General features: G+C 30.6%; 1 protein-coding gene across 1 annotated transcript in view; it reads left to right on the forward strand.

Annotated features, from left to right (window-relative positions):
• Positions 1-14,594, forward strand: part of LOC111622618 (vacuolar protein sorting-associated protein 13-like) — a 435,263-nt gene that overhangs the window by 29,611 nt on the left and 391,058 nt on the right. Inside the window, exons 2-5 of the mRNA XM_023365028.1 lie at positions 455-541; positions 7,839-7,934; positions 9,067-9,168; positions 9,246-9,618. Of these exons, the coding sequence (XP_023220796.1) occupies positions 455-541; positions 7,839-7,934; positions 9,067-9,168; positions 9,246-9,618 (658 nt within the window). The remainder of the gene's footprint in view (positions 1-454; positions 542-7,838; positions 7,935-9,066; positions 9,169-9,245; positions 9,619-14,594) is intronic.

Consider the following 14,594-nt stretch of genomic DNA (forward strand, 5'->3'; position numbering starts at 1 on the left):
ATGGGATGGGGTGGAGTGAAAGTTGGAGAATAATAGCATTAATCATTTTTGCCTTTTAATACAGTCATAGAAATATGGCAACTTTACATAATTCACACTTGCCTACAAATTGATTTTTAAATATAGATACAGTGTGTGTTATCCACAGGAAAGTATGGTAAATTGAATTTTGGTATATCAGAAAAATGTGTCTAGTATGAAATTCAAATCTGTAACTCTGATCAACAAGAATTATAAATTTCTATTATTCAAAAATTAAAATTTACTCCCTAATGCTATGATGACTTTTAACTAACTAAATTAATAATTTTAACTAAAAATGATTATCATTATGATTTTAATGTTCCATTATAGTAATGAATAGAAATTTTAATTTAATTTAAAAAATATGTGATAATATTTTAAAACAGAACTTGATACATGAATTTTAAATAATAAAGAATTAATATATTAGGTGATGTGACATTAGCAAGACTTGATGTGAAAGAAAGTGCCCTAGATGAACTAGATTTACCAGTCAAAGTTGTTTCAGGACATTTAAGTAAGTATATTTTTTTATTTCAAGTGTAATTTGTTATGTATATTGAGTTTTAAATTAAATTGATTTTTTGAAGTTTATTTGAATTTCTTTTCAGAACTGTTTAAGTAGAAATTGTTAAATTTCTTCATAAACCATATCTTGGAATTTATTAAGATGCTTTAAATTTTAGTATATTTGAAATGGAAATTTAAACTGAAAATATTAATTGATTTGATGGAAGGATGAAATAAAGTAGAAATTTAATCCAAAAACAGTATAATAAACTAGATGTGCTTATTAAAATTCATCAAACTAACCAGAAATCTATAAAAAAATTACACACTTTAATCAAAGCAAATGTTTTCAGTTGCTTTTAGCAATCATTGTCGCATGTATATTTGTTAAAGATATAGAACAAATTATATAACAACAGTTTTTGTTTTATTGTTTGTTCCATTGTACAATATTGAAAAATAGTCTTTGTTTTGATTCCTAGAGGATTGTAGTGTTTGGAATAATGATTTTTCTAGTGATATCTTACTCCTCTGTGTTTCAGTTCAACAATAAACTTTACATACAATAGAGTATCCCTATGGGAATCCCATTCAGATGACCTCTGTAAAATGGTTATAAGAATCCTAGAATAGAAGTTCTCTCCATCTTCCTCCCTGACATTTTGATATACAAGAGATATATATTGATGATATACAAGGTGGTCATAAAGTAACTTGACCAACGAATCGTGATCTTGGGAAACACTCCCAATATCACAATTTGTTGAAACTCATCACAAAGCTAGGAACCTTTTTGAAACTTTTGCAGTGCAAGTACAGGGTGACATGCATTTGCGATACACAAAAATTGGGGTAGAACGCTTGTCATGGTTATGGTTAATGTAACTGTATATTGAAACTTCCATTATAAATACTGAGAATTCATGATGTAACAAGATTATGCCTGACAGAAAACAGTATAAGGCACTGGAAAATGTGTAGAATGTAAAACAATGGTGATATCAGTGTTAGGAAAATGGGAAGTGGGTGAGCCTCTATACATGACAGAAGACCCGTACAGGTTCATAGATGAGGCAGCAGCACCATAGCTAAAGCTTACTGTGATATCAGCTGTGGGGTATAAAAGCATCTGTTGAACAGAATTCAGACAAAGTGTAAGTTCTTCCATTTTCTACTTTGGTTACACTTTTCACAGCATAACCAAGGCAATCATCAATTTTATCATTTCTCTGCAACAGCATTACCAAGTTTTTTACAGAATCCAGCTATAAAGTATTAGCTTGTAATTGGAGAGGAAACAAAAGAAGCACCGACCTTGCTAATTGGATCCACATGTGATCTGGTGATAGGCCACTTGCCAGATGGTGAACTCCTGGCTGTAAACAAGTGGGTCGGATATCGGTGGATGTAAATGTAAGCTTCACTTTCATCCGATAAAAGTGGACCTGGGTGAAAGCTGCTTATGCAAGGAAGATTTGTAATTGGTCAGAAGTTTCTGTCCAAAAAATCCTTAAATTGCAGAGCTAACAGGAGAGAGGAGAAGGGCTTGAGACTGGTAACATGGAAGTCTCAGGCACTTGGGAAGCCCACTGAGTTTAGAGAGAGCATACTCTGGTAACTATCTCAGGAACAGGTAAGTGCTGAGACTGGATGAACTGTGCATTAGAGCCACTCCACAGGCTGACCAAGGCTTCTCCAGAGCTTAATAGTTCCCAAAAGCCAAACTAGTGTGAGGCACCACACTTTGTGTATCCAGTATTTACTGTGTTTTCCATCTTGTATACTCTATATATATATTTTGTAAATAAACTGTATACGTTGATTATTTTGAGTGTGGAGGTGTGCTTTCACCAAACTTTAGATCAGAACAGTATCAAGTCATGCTTAATTCGGAAAACCAACTCGAGATGGAGTTTGGGGAAGAAACTTCACTTCAGCTATGAAGTCTATTACCTTGACTCAATGCTTGACACCATCTCATTTACACCTGGAAATATGAAGAATCAGCTGTAATCATTATTGGAGAGGAATGAGTTGTTACATTTGATAATATATACAGTTCTTTTGGCAGTATCAATACTGGAAATATCACCATAAGTATCAGCTAGAGAAATGGTATGAATTTTGCTATTGAGGAGTCCTTCAACATTGTTGACATTGATATAGTGGGTGAATTTCCAACATCATGTTTAGGCAATAAGTGAATAATTGATATCATTGACTTCTTAAGTAACTATATTTTAAATTGGGCCACAACTAACTGTAAGTGAGGTTGCTGACTGAAATCATCTTAAAGAATGACACATTGAGAAATTAATCAACAACCAAGGACATTTTTTTCTTTTCCAGTCAGTGCAGAAAGTGCTTGCCATCTTTGTCATTGCTCATCAATGGATGATTACTTACAATCTACAAATCAACAACTTACAGATGCTAGTGAACATGAAGGCTATGTACATTGATTTTAACCATCATCAATAGTTGTAAAACATCAACATATGACTCTCAATTGGAATAATGAGAATGAGATAGTAAACAGATATCTTTGTTTTCTTGGTCATTCAACAATTGCTAATTTAAAATTATTTAATGAAAGTATGTCAGGCCTAGAAAAAACAAATTACTTCAAATATCCATGGACCTAATGTAAATTTGCTCTTTTTGAAAGAAATGGAAGAAGAAGAAAAAATGAAAAATTGAACAATCTGGAATTGCTGAGAATCATAGTTGTGGCACATTATGATATAAAATGTGCATTCAAAAATGCCATTTTTGCAACTAAATTGAACTTAACAAAATATTTGAGCTTTTTATAATCTCTCTAAAAATGTGCCAGCTTTGAAGAGCACTCTATTGGTCTACATTCTATTTACAATCTAAAATATTTCCTCTGAAATTTTGCTGTTGATTGTAGTCTGCATCTGAATTGCAAACACACTTTTTTCTGGACCTCGAAGTATCAAAGGACTTGAACAGTAAAGATAGTGAAGTGTTAAGTTTCAAAGTTTTGAATTTTTTTTGGGGATAGTGACAAAAGAAACACACAAACACCTTTTGACAAACAAAAAGATTTAACAAAACAGCTTCAGTTTTGGTTTCATTTTGAAATAAGATGAAGCAGGATCTGAGGTTAGTTGTAAAATTCAAAATATTAGTAGTAGTAGAAATATTAGAAAGCAACATAAGTATTAGAAATCTTGTAAAATGGCAGCGTCACAGGAAAATCTTTATAATCGACCATCAAGTGAAGAATTACCAACAACCAACATTGAAAGTGATGAGTTTGCATTTATTGCATTGTATGAAAGAAAACAGTATATTACAGGTGGCATGAAATTTTGTACCCAAATTTTGGAAAAATTAAACATTTGCTGGTCCTTTCATAATGAAATTATATTGAAAAAAGCAATGGCTTTACGTAAAAAAATTTTCTACAGCTATTGACATTTTGAAAGAATTGGATTTTGACAAGGTAGAAGAATTATTCCTGCTAGAAGAAAACATCTCAGAAAAGGATGATGGAAAGAATATTCTGTACATTTCTGAATCATCATCACCAAAAAAATCACTTCCATGTAATAGCACTTTGTATTTAATTGTGTTGGATAGTGAAGATTATGAGCCAGAATCTAAAAAAATTGAAAGCAGAATACATATTGCTTGACAAAAATTAAGATTCTGAATTTGGTAAGAGAACATCTTAATTGGAGTTTAAAAACCATTCAAAAGAATTGAGGTAGTGCACTTCGTTCAAAAAGGACTTACAGAAATGGAGAAAACAAATTGAAAAAGGGGGAGGTGTAAAAGAAAAATTTGACATGCTTGATAAATGGACTTTCAATTGTTTCTGTGAAGCCTTGACAGCAGATACAACCTGTGGCAACAAGAATATTACAGCAATGGGCTTCACAAGCTGCTGTTCAATTTGAAGAGCCAGAGTTTTACAACATTATGTGGATGGATTAAAAAATTTAAAACTACTTATTCTATTTGTCAGAGAAAGGTTACGAAGTATATAAAATCAAAAAATGCATTAGATCTACCTACTTGTTAATTCTAAAGCTGGAACTATTTTCTAACTACTAAAATTCAACCTACCTCTCACTTTCCAGCATTCACTGATTAAAAACAAATGTTTTTGGCTACCTTCAGTGGCCTGCATCAGATTAAGGAGATTCTATATCGAATGTCTATATTTTAATTCAAAGACAATTACATGAATGAAAAATGGTGTTATTCCAGATGGGAACCTGCTATAGATGTTTGATACAGCAGCTTTGTCAAAGAGGTATTGCTAGATTATTGTAAAGATCAAGAATTTATACTAATTCTGAATTCAAGGGGGGTCAGACAGATCAGGCACATTTTAACTGTGTGTTTACAGATGATGATGATAGCAACTGCAAATTGGTTATTGAAATTATTCCTCCTCACTGCATTCCATATTGTCAACCTTGTGATGTCTATTTCTTCTGATAAGTAAAAGATTTCATTAAGAAATTTCAAAGTTTTATTGAGATTTTGCAGAATAAATATCAATTATCTACTATGGAAGGTGCTATAAAAATTCATTCATTTATTCATCATCACTTATCCTCTTCAATTTTCAAAGACATAATAAAATATGCATGGCAATATGCATCAAATATAATATATATATATATATATAAATTGGGCTATTTATTATGCTGTAATTAATAATTAGGAACTAAGTAATTTGATACTACAGTTTCTAATTAGTTTCTAATTATTAATTATAGTATAAAATAACCTGATTATTAATGAAAATTGTTTGGCTTAGTTTGCATCAAAACTGATTACACAACAAAACATATTTAATAATAAAAACTAGATATTTTCTGCCCATTTAAGAGACGAGACAATTCAAATGTGAATGCTCAGTATTTCTGTTTATAAAATGCATGGTTTGCCAGAAATATTTGTGTTACATGTTTTTATGATATACAGTAGAGCATCGATTATCCGACTCAATTGGGGACTGGGTTGGTCAGATAATTGAAAAGTCAGATAACCGAAAAGTATGAAAAAATCCATTATTAGTGTAGTATATTATTATATCCCATGTAATTAGTATATTAGTATATTGCTATTAACCTACTTCGCGTTGAATTTTCCTCCATGTTAAGCCTATCAAATTTTTTTTTAAAATAATAATCGTTGCTATTGTATCGTTAAAAATTAGAAAATTAAGCCTCATTTAAATACTGGCTCCCTTTCATGGTCGATCCAGTGTTGCCAGCTAAAACACGTAAAAATAATATTAAAGTAGCCAAGACATAGCCAAATATTGTAGCTCTACATCACTAGCGGACATTTAAATTTGCCGACTAGAACGCCCTGGTTAACTGAGGTGACGGTTAATCAGGGGTCGGATAATCGATGCTCTACTGTATATCATCTGACAAATTGTAAGCAATTATAATAAAGTTTAAAAATTGACAATAAGATGTACAATGAATATACTGTCATTTATTTCCAATTGTTGACACAAATATTTTATTAAATATGCAAATACAGTGTAGGACCATTAAGCCGCGGGCCAGTAATCCGCAAATTCGCTTAAGCTGCACATAAAGCTTGGATCCCAATTTTTTGACACAATGGATCGTACAGACCTGGACATGGCCTCTCAAACACTTGAGAGAGGTGTTGACAGCTGTCATTTTGGCATTTTGAATGTCTGTGATTGATGTGCTATGCACTATTGTGGATTAAATATTTAAATGCTGGCTTATAACTTCAAAGAAGTATTTATAGAAGATTAATCTTTTATTTATCAATAAACAATAAAATAACTTACAATGAAATTCAAATACAGTATTAATCTGTTTTATCCACACTGAGTGTCAGCATTATGGAGGCCACCATTGTAACCGATTCACATCTTACAATGCTACAAGGTTAATCTGCAGTAAATTCACAGAAAATTGACTCGTATTTAAAATACTGTGTATTATTTTTAATTTGATAATCTGATAAAACTTGAAATTGTATAAATATGAGTCACAAACCCAACATAAATCACTTCAGTTTCTGAATCTATAGTGAGCACATCATATTTGCTTTAAAAATTTTTATACCATGAGTAATAAACGTAAACATGCTTCATATGATGTTTAGCAAAATCTGGATGTCATTGAAAGAATATGAAACAGTGAAACTCGCATTAAAGTAAGCAGAGAGTTAAGGTTACCTGAGTCATTATTGTAATTTATGCATTATCAAAAAATATTTAAGCCGCGGACTACCTGAGCTGTGCTAAGCAGTTTGGACTCCGATCACCATGGCTTAATGGCCCTCACTGTAAAAAAATTCTATAATTTTTACCTAATAAAAAAATATTTAAAATTTTTTGGAAATTTATGTCAGAACAATATCTGTTTGGCAGCCACCATTAATTAATGATCATTTTAACAGACTATGCTATGTGGTGCTTGTGGAATGTATCATCAATTATGGCTTATAACCATTTGCTGCAAACTTTTGAATTTTCAAACATTAAAAATTAATATTTGCAAGGTGCAATGGATTAAAACTTTGGACACATATTGGCTCATTTTCAATGTACTTTCACTATGTCCAAGCTCATTAAAATCAGTGGGTAGCCAACCATGTTCTCTCCTTGTGAGTCAAAAATTCAAATATTCTAGTACTACATGCATCTTAGTGTTCAGTCATTTACTACAATGTAGTTGAAATTGCTCTCACAATGTTATGAAAAATCCTTATGAATTGACATCCTTTCAGGAAAGTTTTTACAAGATTATACTCTGTCAAAGTTTTTGTATTCTACATAATTTGTTACTCTATTAAAGCATTTTTTGTTGGATTTGACATACTTTGCATGTTAAACATTCTTAATGGACATTAAAATTAAAATTTGTAGACTGAAGTATATCATTCATTACTATGGCATTTTAGTTTTGAATATTCAAGTCATTTTGGAATTGTTAATTAGGTATATGAATTAGGTCTATTTGTTCAATGACCACTGAAACTTGTTCAGAAAAAAGTGTAAGAAATAAACAGTATCATTGTTTTTACTTTTTCTTTTATTTATATGTTTATTATTAAAAGCTGTAATACTATTAATTTGTCATTAAAAACTATTAGTTCTGCCAATTTATGGTACATCAAGACTTAAATGTCAGTAATGTCTTTTTGGCCTGGTCCCTTGAGAGATGTATAATAGTGCTTGACTATATTTTTGTTTGGTTTACATTTTTATTAAATAAAACTAATAAAAAATTAAATGAAATTACATAATTGTTATTTAATTTTAGGTAATCTTGTTCTGAAAATACCATGGAAAAATTTATATACTGAACCAGTTATTGCTAGTATTGAAGGCTTATTTGTTATTGTATTACCTAATCTTGGTATGTAAAATTTTAAGTTCATTTATATTTATATTGATTATTCTGATGATAAAATAATTTTAGTTTTCAATACAGTTGAACTGTTAGACTTTAAATAATTTTACTAATTTTCAGTACCTGTAGAGAGAATATTATTGTCATAAAGTTGGGATTTCATTTTACTTTATAAAATTTGACTTAATGAGGTTTTACTATGTTAAAAATTACAGTAATATCATTTCATAATACAAAAATATCATTTCATAATATTTTATTTAGATGAATGTTTCATATTGTAATTTTTTGTATTGCACAGTAATACCCCGAACTTATGCGATAGATGGGACCGAGCAATAACTGCGTAAGATGGGGTATAATTTCACAATTTGTGTAAAATCCAAGTCGGATGTATGTAAGCTAATAAATGTTCTCGTTAATTTTATCTCGTCTTTTGATTCATTCACGGTTACAAGAAATCACCACATAGTCTCTCAAGTCTCCGTAGATATAAATAACACAAAATAAATTGTAGCTATGTGTCGATTCCGCGCGACACATCCGAACATGTAAGTCAAACAATAGTGTGGGTGGAGTGAGTAATCGAGAGTTGCATGGTGCTCAAACAAAAGACGAATCGACAAGATTTGAAAATCACGTAACTCCAGGTTTGTGTAAGTCAGGGTAGCGTAAGTCGAGGTATTACTGTAATTTTTTAATAATTGAATTTGATTATTTAAAAGGTATGATTCTGATGATATTAATATATTAATTACTTAGCACTAAGATGATAATACAAATCATATAATCTTTTGTCAATTCTGATTAATATTTTATTTCTCCAAGGTAAAGAGAATTATTAAATTAGTAGCTACATCAAAATTTAGAATTTGACATGCAATGTTATAATATCAAATATTAGAAATATGAAAAAACATCGTGTTTCACTTTACAAAAGTGAATTTTATTATTATTAGCCAGCCTGAATTAATGTATTCAATAAAATGTTGAATCAAATGTATAATTTTAGTGATTTCATTTAGTGCACTAAATTTATTATTTTACTTTTTTATATAAGAGTTTAAATTTAAAAATCAGTATCATATTAAAATGAATTTGAGTACTTCATTATTTTAAAATCAAAAACAAATTTTAGCCACAAAATATAATGAAGAGAAAGAACAGAAAGCTGCTCAAGATTATAAAGAAAAGGAATTGCGTAGAATTGAAGAAATGAAAATTAAAGAAGCAAATAAAGGTTTAAATTTTTGAAATATATAATATGTTTAATAATAATTTCACAAGCTAAGAAGTTGTAATGAAAATTATTTACAGATGAAAAGAAAGATGAAAAAGCAGATACCTTTACTGAAAAACTTGTAACTCAAATAATTAAAAATCTTCAAGTAAAGATTAAAGATATTCATATACGGTATGAAGATCCATATACTGATCCTTCAAAGCCATTTTCAGTTGGTATTACACTTCATAATCTATCATTTGAAACAACTGATGAAAATTGGAAGCCTTGTATACTTCAAGACACAGTAAAATTAATTCACAAGGTAGATTATAAAAGTTTTAATGTAACACTATTTTTATTATATATTATTATAATAAAATATAAAGTAAAAAATCATTATCAACTTTATTATTTGGAATTCTCACAGTCTGTCAAATGTAAAGTAGAGAATGGCCTTGATGTTCTGTAAATATTAAGTTTATTTCATGAACCAGATACATTCAAAGGTTTTTTGCAGGATATGGGCTGTACTCAACAAAGTCACCTTCAGTAATTGAGAAATAGTATTTGGTTGACTACCAAGATACTTGCATGTTTGTTTGGATTTTTTAAGACAGTATCAGGGGTTCCAGCTACTACAGAAATGACTGCTACTGATTTTTCCAGAGTTATTCCAGTTCTATTTTCAAATTCTTGTATAATTAGGTTTTGTTCTGCTGTTTTTTTCTTTGACTCAGCTGCTGTGTAGATAGGTATTGGTCAAAGTGTTTTGGTTCAATCACAGTTATGACTGATGTGTCATGTTCTAATCATCTGTTAGTTTGTATTTGAAAATCTCATAAAATTTAAGCATGTTCATTTTCAACAATTTTATTAGCATTGTGATAATATTAGTTTTTTGCACAGATAGTTGGCCTTTTTGTCTCGATTCCAATGAATCACTTGTAATTTTGTTTGTTTGTAGTCATTCTGTGCAATCTTGCTACAGCTATTGACAAGGTAAGTCACTCTCTCTCTTGATTTTCTATGGGTCCAGAAATCATAAATTTTAAATGAAAAACTTATTATTCCTTCAAGCTGAAAATACTGTACAAAGTGATAATACACTGACCTTCCATTCATTTCCAGCAATTCTGTCAATATAGACTCAAAAGCAAACACTTTTGGCCTCTTCAGGGGCCAGCATCAGGCTTCTATCAAAGATTTTAGTTGAACTTTTGGAATCTGGAATGCTTTTTTGAAAGAAGAATGTTCTGGGAGAAGCTCTGTTCGAATTAACTAAACCATCCATTTTTTTCCCTACGTCACTAACCAGTGTCATTAATATCCAAACATTTAACAAATTTAACACAGCATAATAATTTATCACAGAAACTTATAAATTATGGCTCACAAATAATATTTAATACATTGTTGAACGTAAAACTGTTTGCATATGTATGTTCCTAAAATTTATCTCCACATATAGGATTATTATTAATTATTGTGATGTGTTAAATTTGTTAAGTATTTGGGTGTAAATGGCATTGGTTAATGACGTAGTGGAAAAAAATGGATGGTTTAGTTAATTTGAATTGAGCTTGTTCTAGAACATTGCTCTTTTAAAAAAGCATTCCAGATATCAAAATTTTAGCTAAAGTCTTCAATAGAAGCCTGATGCTGGTCCATGAAAGAGGCCAAAAATGTTTGCTTTGTGCATATATCAATGGCATTGCTGGAAACAAACAAAAGGTCAGTGTATTATCAATCATAAAAAGTTTTTCAACAATGAAGACAAAATTATATTAAACTGCCATAATTTTTGTACTATTTTGTCCACAAAAAAGAGCATAGCCTAGTGTGATATTTTAAACCCATCTTTTGTGGTGCTTAATGTGTTAGAAGGTATTTATTAGAATAACTAGTCACTTTAGCTAGGAGCCTTAAGGCAAGGATGAAGAAACACTAATACACCCTTAAGAAACATCTGTCCAGTGTGGTGCTGGCCTCCTACTCTTTGGATAATGACATGCAAGTGGACTTAGAAAAGGCACATCTTTAAAATACTATGGACCAGCACCAATTAAAATATCTGGAAAGGTCATTTATAAGGCCTTTTAAAAAAGGGACAGCAGTTAACTATAAAGAAACAGACTCAATTTTGTTGGTGGAGTGTTTGAGCTTATCTAACTCTTAATGGTAATTCTATAATAGACATGTGCAAACCTCATGCTTAATTAAACTTTAATTTAAAAATGTTCTATTTTAGTTTTCAAATTACTGTTCTATTTTATATTCTCTAAATCGAACCTGACGATGTCTGTTGTATATGGAAGAAAAAATTTGTTGGAGTAAATGATTTTGTATTTTTTGCTGGTTTTTTGACATGTTTGATGTGCTTTACTTAGTTTTAGCCAATATCTCCATCATTGACTTCAGTATGTGATTTTGTGTCAATAAATGTGATATCTGATTGTTGTGATGTATTGTTTTAAATCTTGGTTGCTTCTTGTTCTCTATTATATGTATTTTCTTAGCACAATGTTGCCATTGAGAACATATCACACAGGAAAACTTTCAGAGGAAAAAGGTTGTCCTGTGTGATATGTTCTCAATGGCAACATTGTGCTAAGAAAATACATGTTTTGTTTGTGATTCTGGCTCAGAGTACGTTTTGTGTGTGTTGTTTTCTATGACTCTCTGAAGTATATATTTTTAGTATTGTTTTTTGGATGTGTATGTATTTGTATACAAACTTTTAATGCTTCATGTTTGCTATTTGATATAAGTAAAACATAAAAAACTGACAAAGAAACTGGAAATATATACTAAAACAACCACTTCACACCTAAGCGATAATTCCAGCAAACAAACACTAAAAGGTTTAATGTTCAAATATTTTCGGCCGTCTTTCAGAGGCCTTCGTCAGGAAAAACAGCATAGAACAGAAAAACAGCTCTATCTAACAGATTTTCAAATATAGCTGTGTTCTAATTTTTAAAATTTAAACGATGTTGACTACAACAATTGTTCCGTATTACAACATATAATTAAAAATATTTATAAATAAAGTTATAAATAAATACAATAATAATATATATGGTGTTAATATATACAATAATATATGTGTTGTTGGTAATATATTCATTGTTAAAAGTTAGCCCGATGTATAAACAATGTGTGATAGGGAAAAATTGTTTCCTTTAAAAAATCATAGTTATGCTTTGTGGCTTTGTAAATAATACTTCCACGATTGTGGAACCAAAATATAGTCGGCATTGATGCAACCTCCCTTCATGCCCGCTATATAAATTTTAATAGCCTCCAACGAACGTGTCGGTCAAACGCCCTGTGTAAAAGCGTAGCTTTATCCCAACAAGGAGAAACCCTGGGTTCAGTAGCATACTGGGCTAGTGCAGTATTAAACTTCCCCTTGGACACATCATACTTGTGGTCTTGTATTCTAGCCTCTAGAGATTGATATGTGGACCCGATGTATGTTATACGTCTATTGAAGCGACTGTCTTGCAATGGAATGCGGTACACTCCTGGCGCTTTCTTGTCCTCAGACTTGTCTTTTGCATTAGATAATATTATAAAAATGTTNAGATTTCATTAAGAAATTTCAAAGTTTTATTGAGATTTTGCAGAATAAATATCAATTATCTACTATGGAAGGTGCTATAAAAATTCATTCATTTATTCATCATCACTTATCCTCTTCAATTTTCAAAGACATAATAAAATATGCATGGCAATATGCATCAAATATAATATATATATATATATATATATTAATTGGGCTATTTATTATGCTGTAATTAATAATTAGGAACTAAGTAATTTGATACTACAGTTTCTAATTAGTTTCTAATTATTAATTATAGTATAAAATAACCTGATTATTAATGAAAATTGTTTGGCTTAGTTTGCATCAAAACTGATTACACAACAAAACATATTTAATAATAAAAACTAGATATTTTCTGCCCATTTAAGAGACGAGACAATTCAAATGTGAATGCTCAGTATTTCTGTTTATAAAATGCATGGTTTGCCAGAAATATTTGTGTTACATGTTTTTATGATATACAGTAGAGCATCGATTATCCGACTCAATTGGGGACTGGGTTGGTCAGATAATTGAAAAGTCAGATAACCGAAAAGTATGAAAAAATCCATTATTAGTGTAGTATATTATTATATCCCATGTAATTAGTATATTAGTATATTGCTATTAACCTACTTCGCGTTGAATTTTCCTCCATGTTAAGCCTATCAAATTTTTTTTTAAAATAATAATCGTTGCTATTGTATCGTTAAAAATTAGAAAATTAAGCCTCATTTAAATACTGGCTCCCTTTCATGGTCGATCCAGTGTTGCCAGCTAAAACACGTAAAAATAATATTAAAGTAGCCAAGACATAGCCAAATATTGTAGCTCTACATCACTAGCGGACATTTAAATTTGCCGACTAGAACGCCCTGGTTAACTGAGGTGACGGTTAATCAGGGGTCGGATAATCGATGCTCTACTGTATATCATCTGACAAATTGTAAGCAATTATAATAAAGTTTAAAAATTGACAATAAGATGTACAATGAATATACTGTCATTTATTTCCAATTGTTGACACAAATATTTTATTAAATATGCAAATACAGTGTAGGACCATTAAGCCGCGGGCCAGTAATCCGCAAATTCGCTTAAGCTGCACATAAAGCTTGGATCCCAATTTTTTGACACAATGGATCGTACAGACCTGGACATGGCCTCTCAAACACTTGAGAGAGGTGTTGACAGCTGTCATTTTGGCATTTTGAATGTCTGTGATTGATGTGCTATGCACTATTGTGGATTAAATATTTAAATGCTGGCTTATAACTTCAAAGAAGTATTTATAGAAGATTAATCTTTTATTTATCAATAAACAATAAAATAACTTACAATGAAATTCAAATACAGTATTAATCTGTTTTATCCACACTGAGTGTCAGCATTATGGAGGCCACCATTGTAACCGATTCACATCTTACAATGCTACAAGGTTAATCTGCAGTAAATTCACAGAAAATTGACTCGTATTTAAAATACTGTGTATTATTTTTAATTTGATAATCTGATAAAACTTGAAATTGTATAAATATGAGTCACAAACCCAACATAAATCACTTCAGTTTCTGAATCTATAGTGAGCACATCATATTTGCTTTAAAAATTTTTATACCATGAGTAATAAACGTAAACATGCTTCATATGATGTTTAGCAAAATCTGGATGTCATTGAAAGAATATGAAACAGTGAAACTCGCATTAAAGTAAGCAGAGAGTTAAGGTTACCTGAGTCATTATTGTAATTTATGCATTATCAAAAAATATTTAAGCCGCGGACTACCTGAGCTGTGGCTAAGCAGTTTGGACTCCGATCACCATGGCTTAATGGCCCTCACTGTAAAAAAAT

Source organism: Centruroides sculpturatus, unplaced genomic scaffold (assembly GCF_000671375.1).
Source record: "Centruroides sculpturatus isolate CEXI.00-Female unplaced genomic scaffold, Cexi_2.0 scaffold106, whole genome shotgun sequence".
Classification (NCBI taxonomy): domain Eukaryota; kingdom Metazoa; phylum Arthropoda; class Arachnida; order Scorpiones; family Buthidae; genus Centruroides; species Centruroides sculpturatus.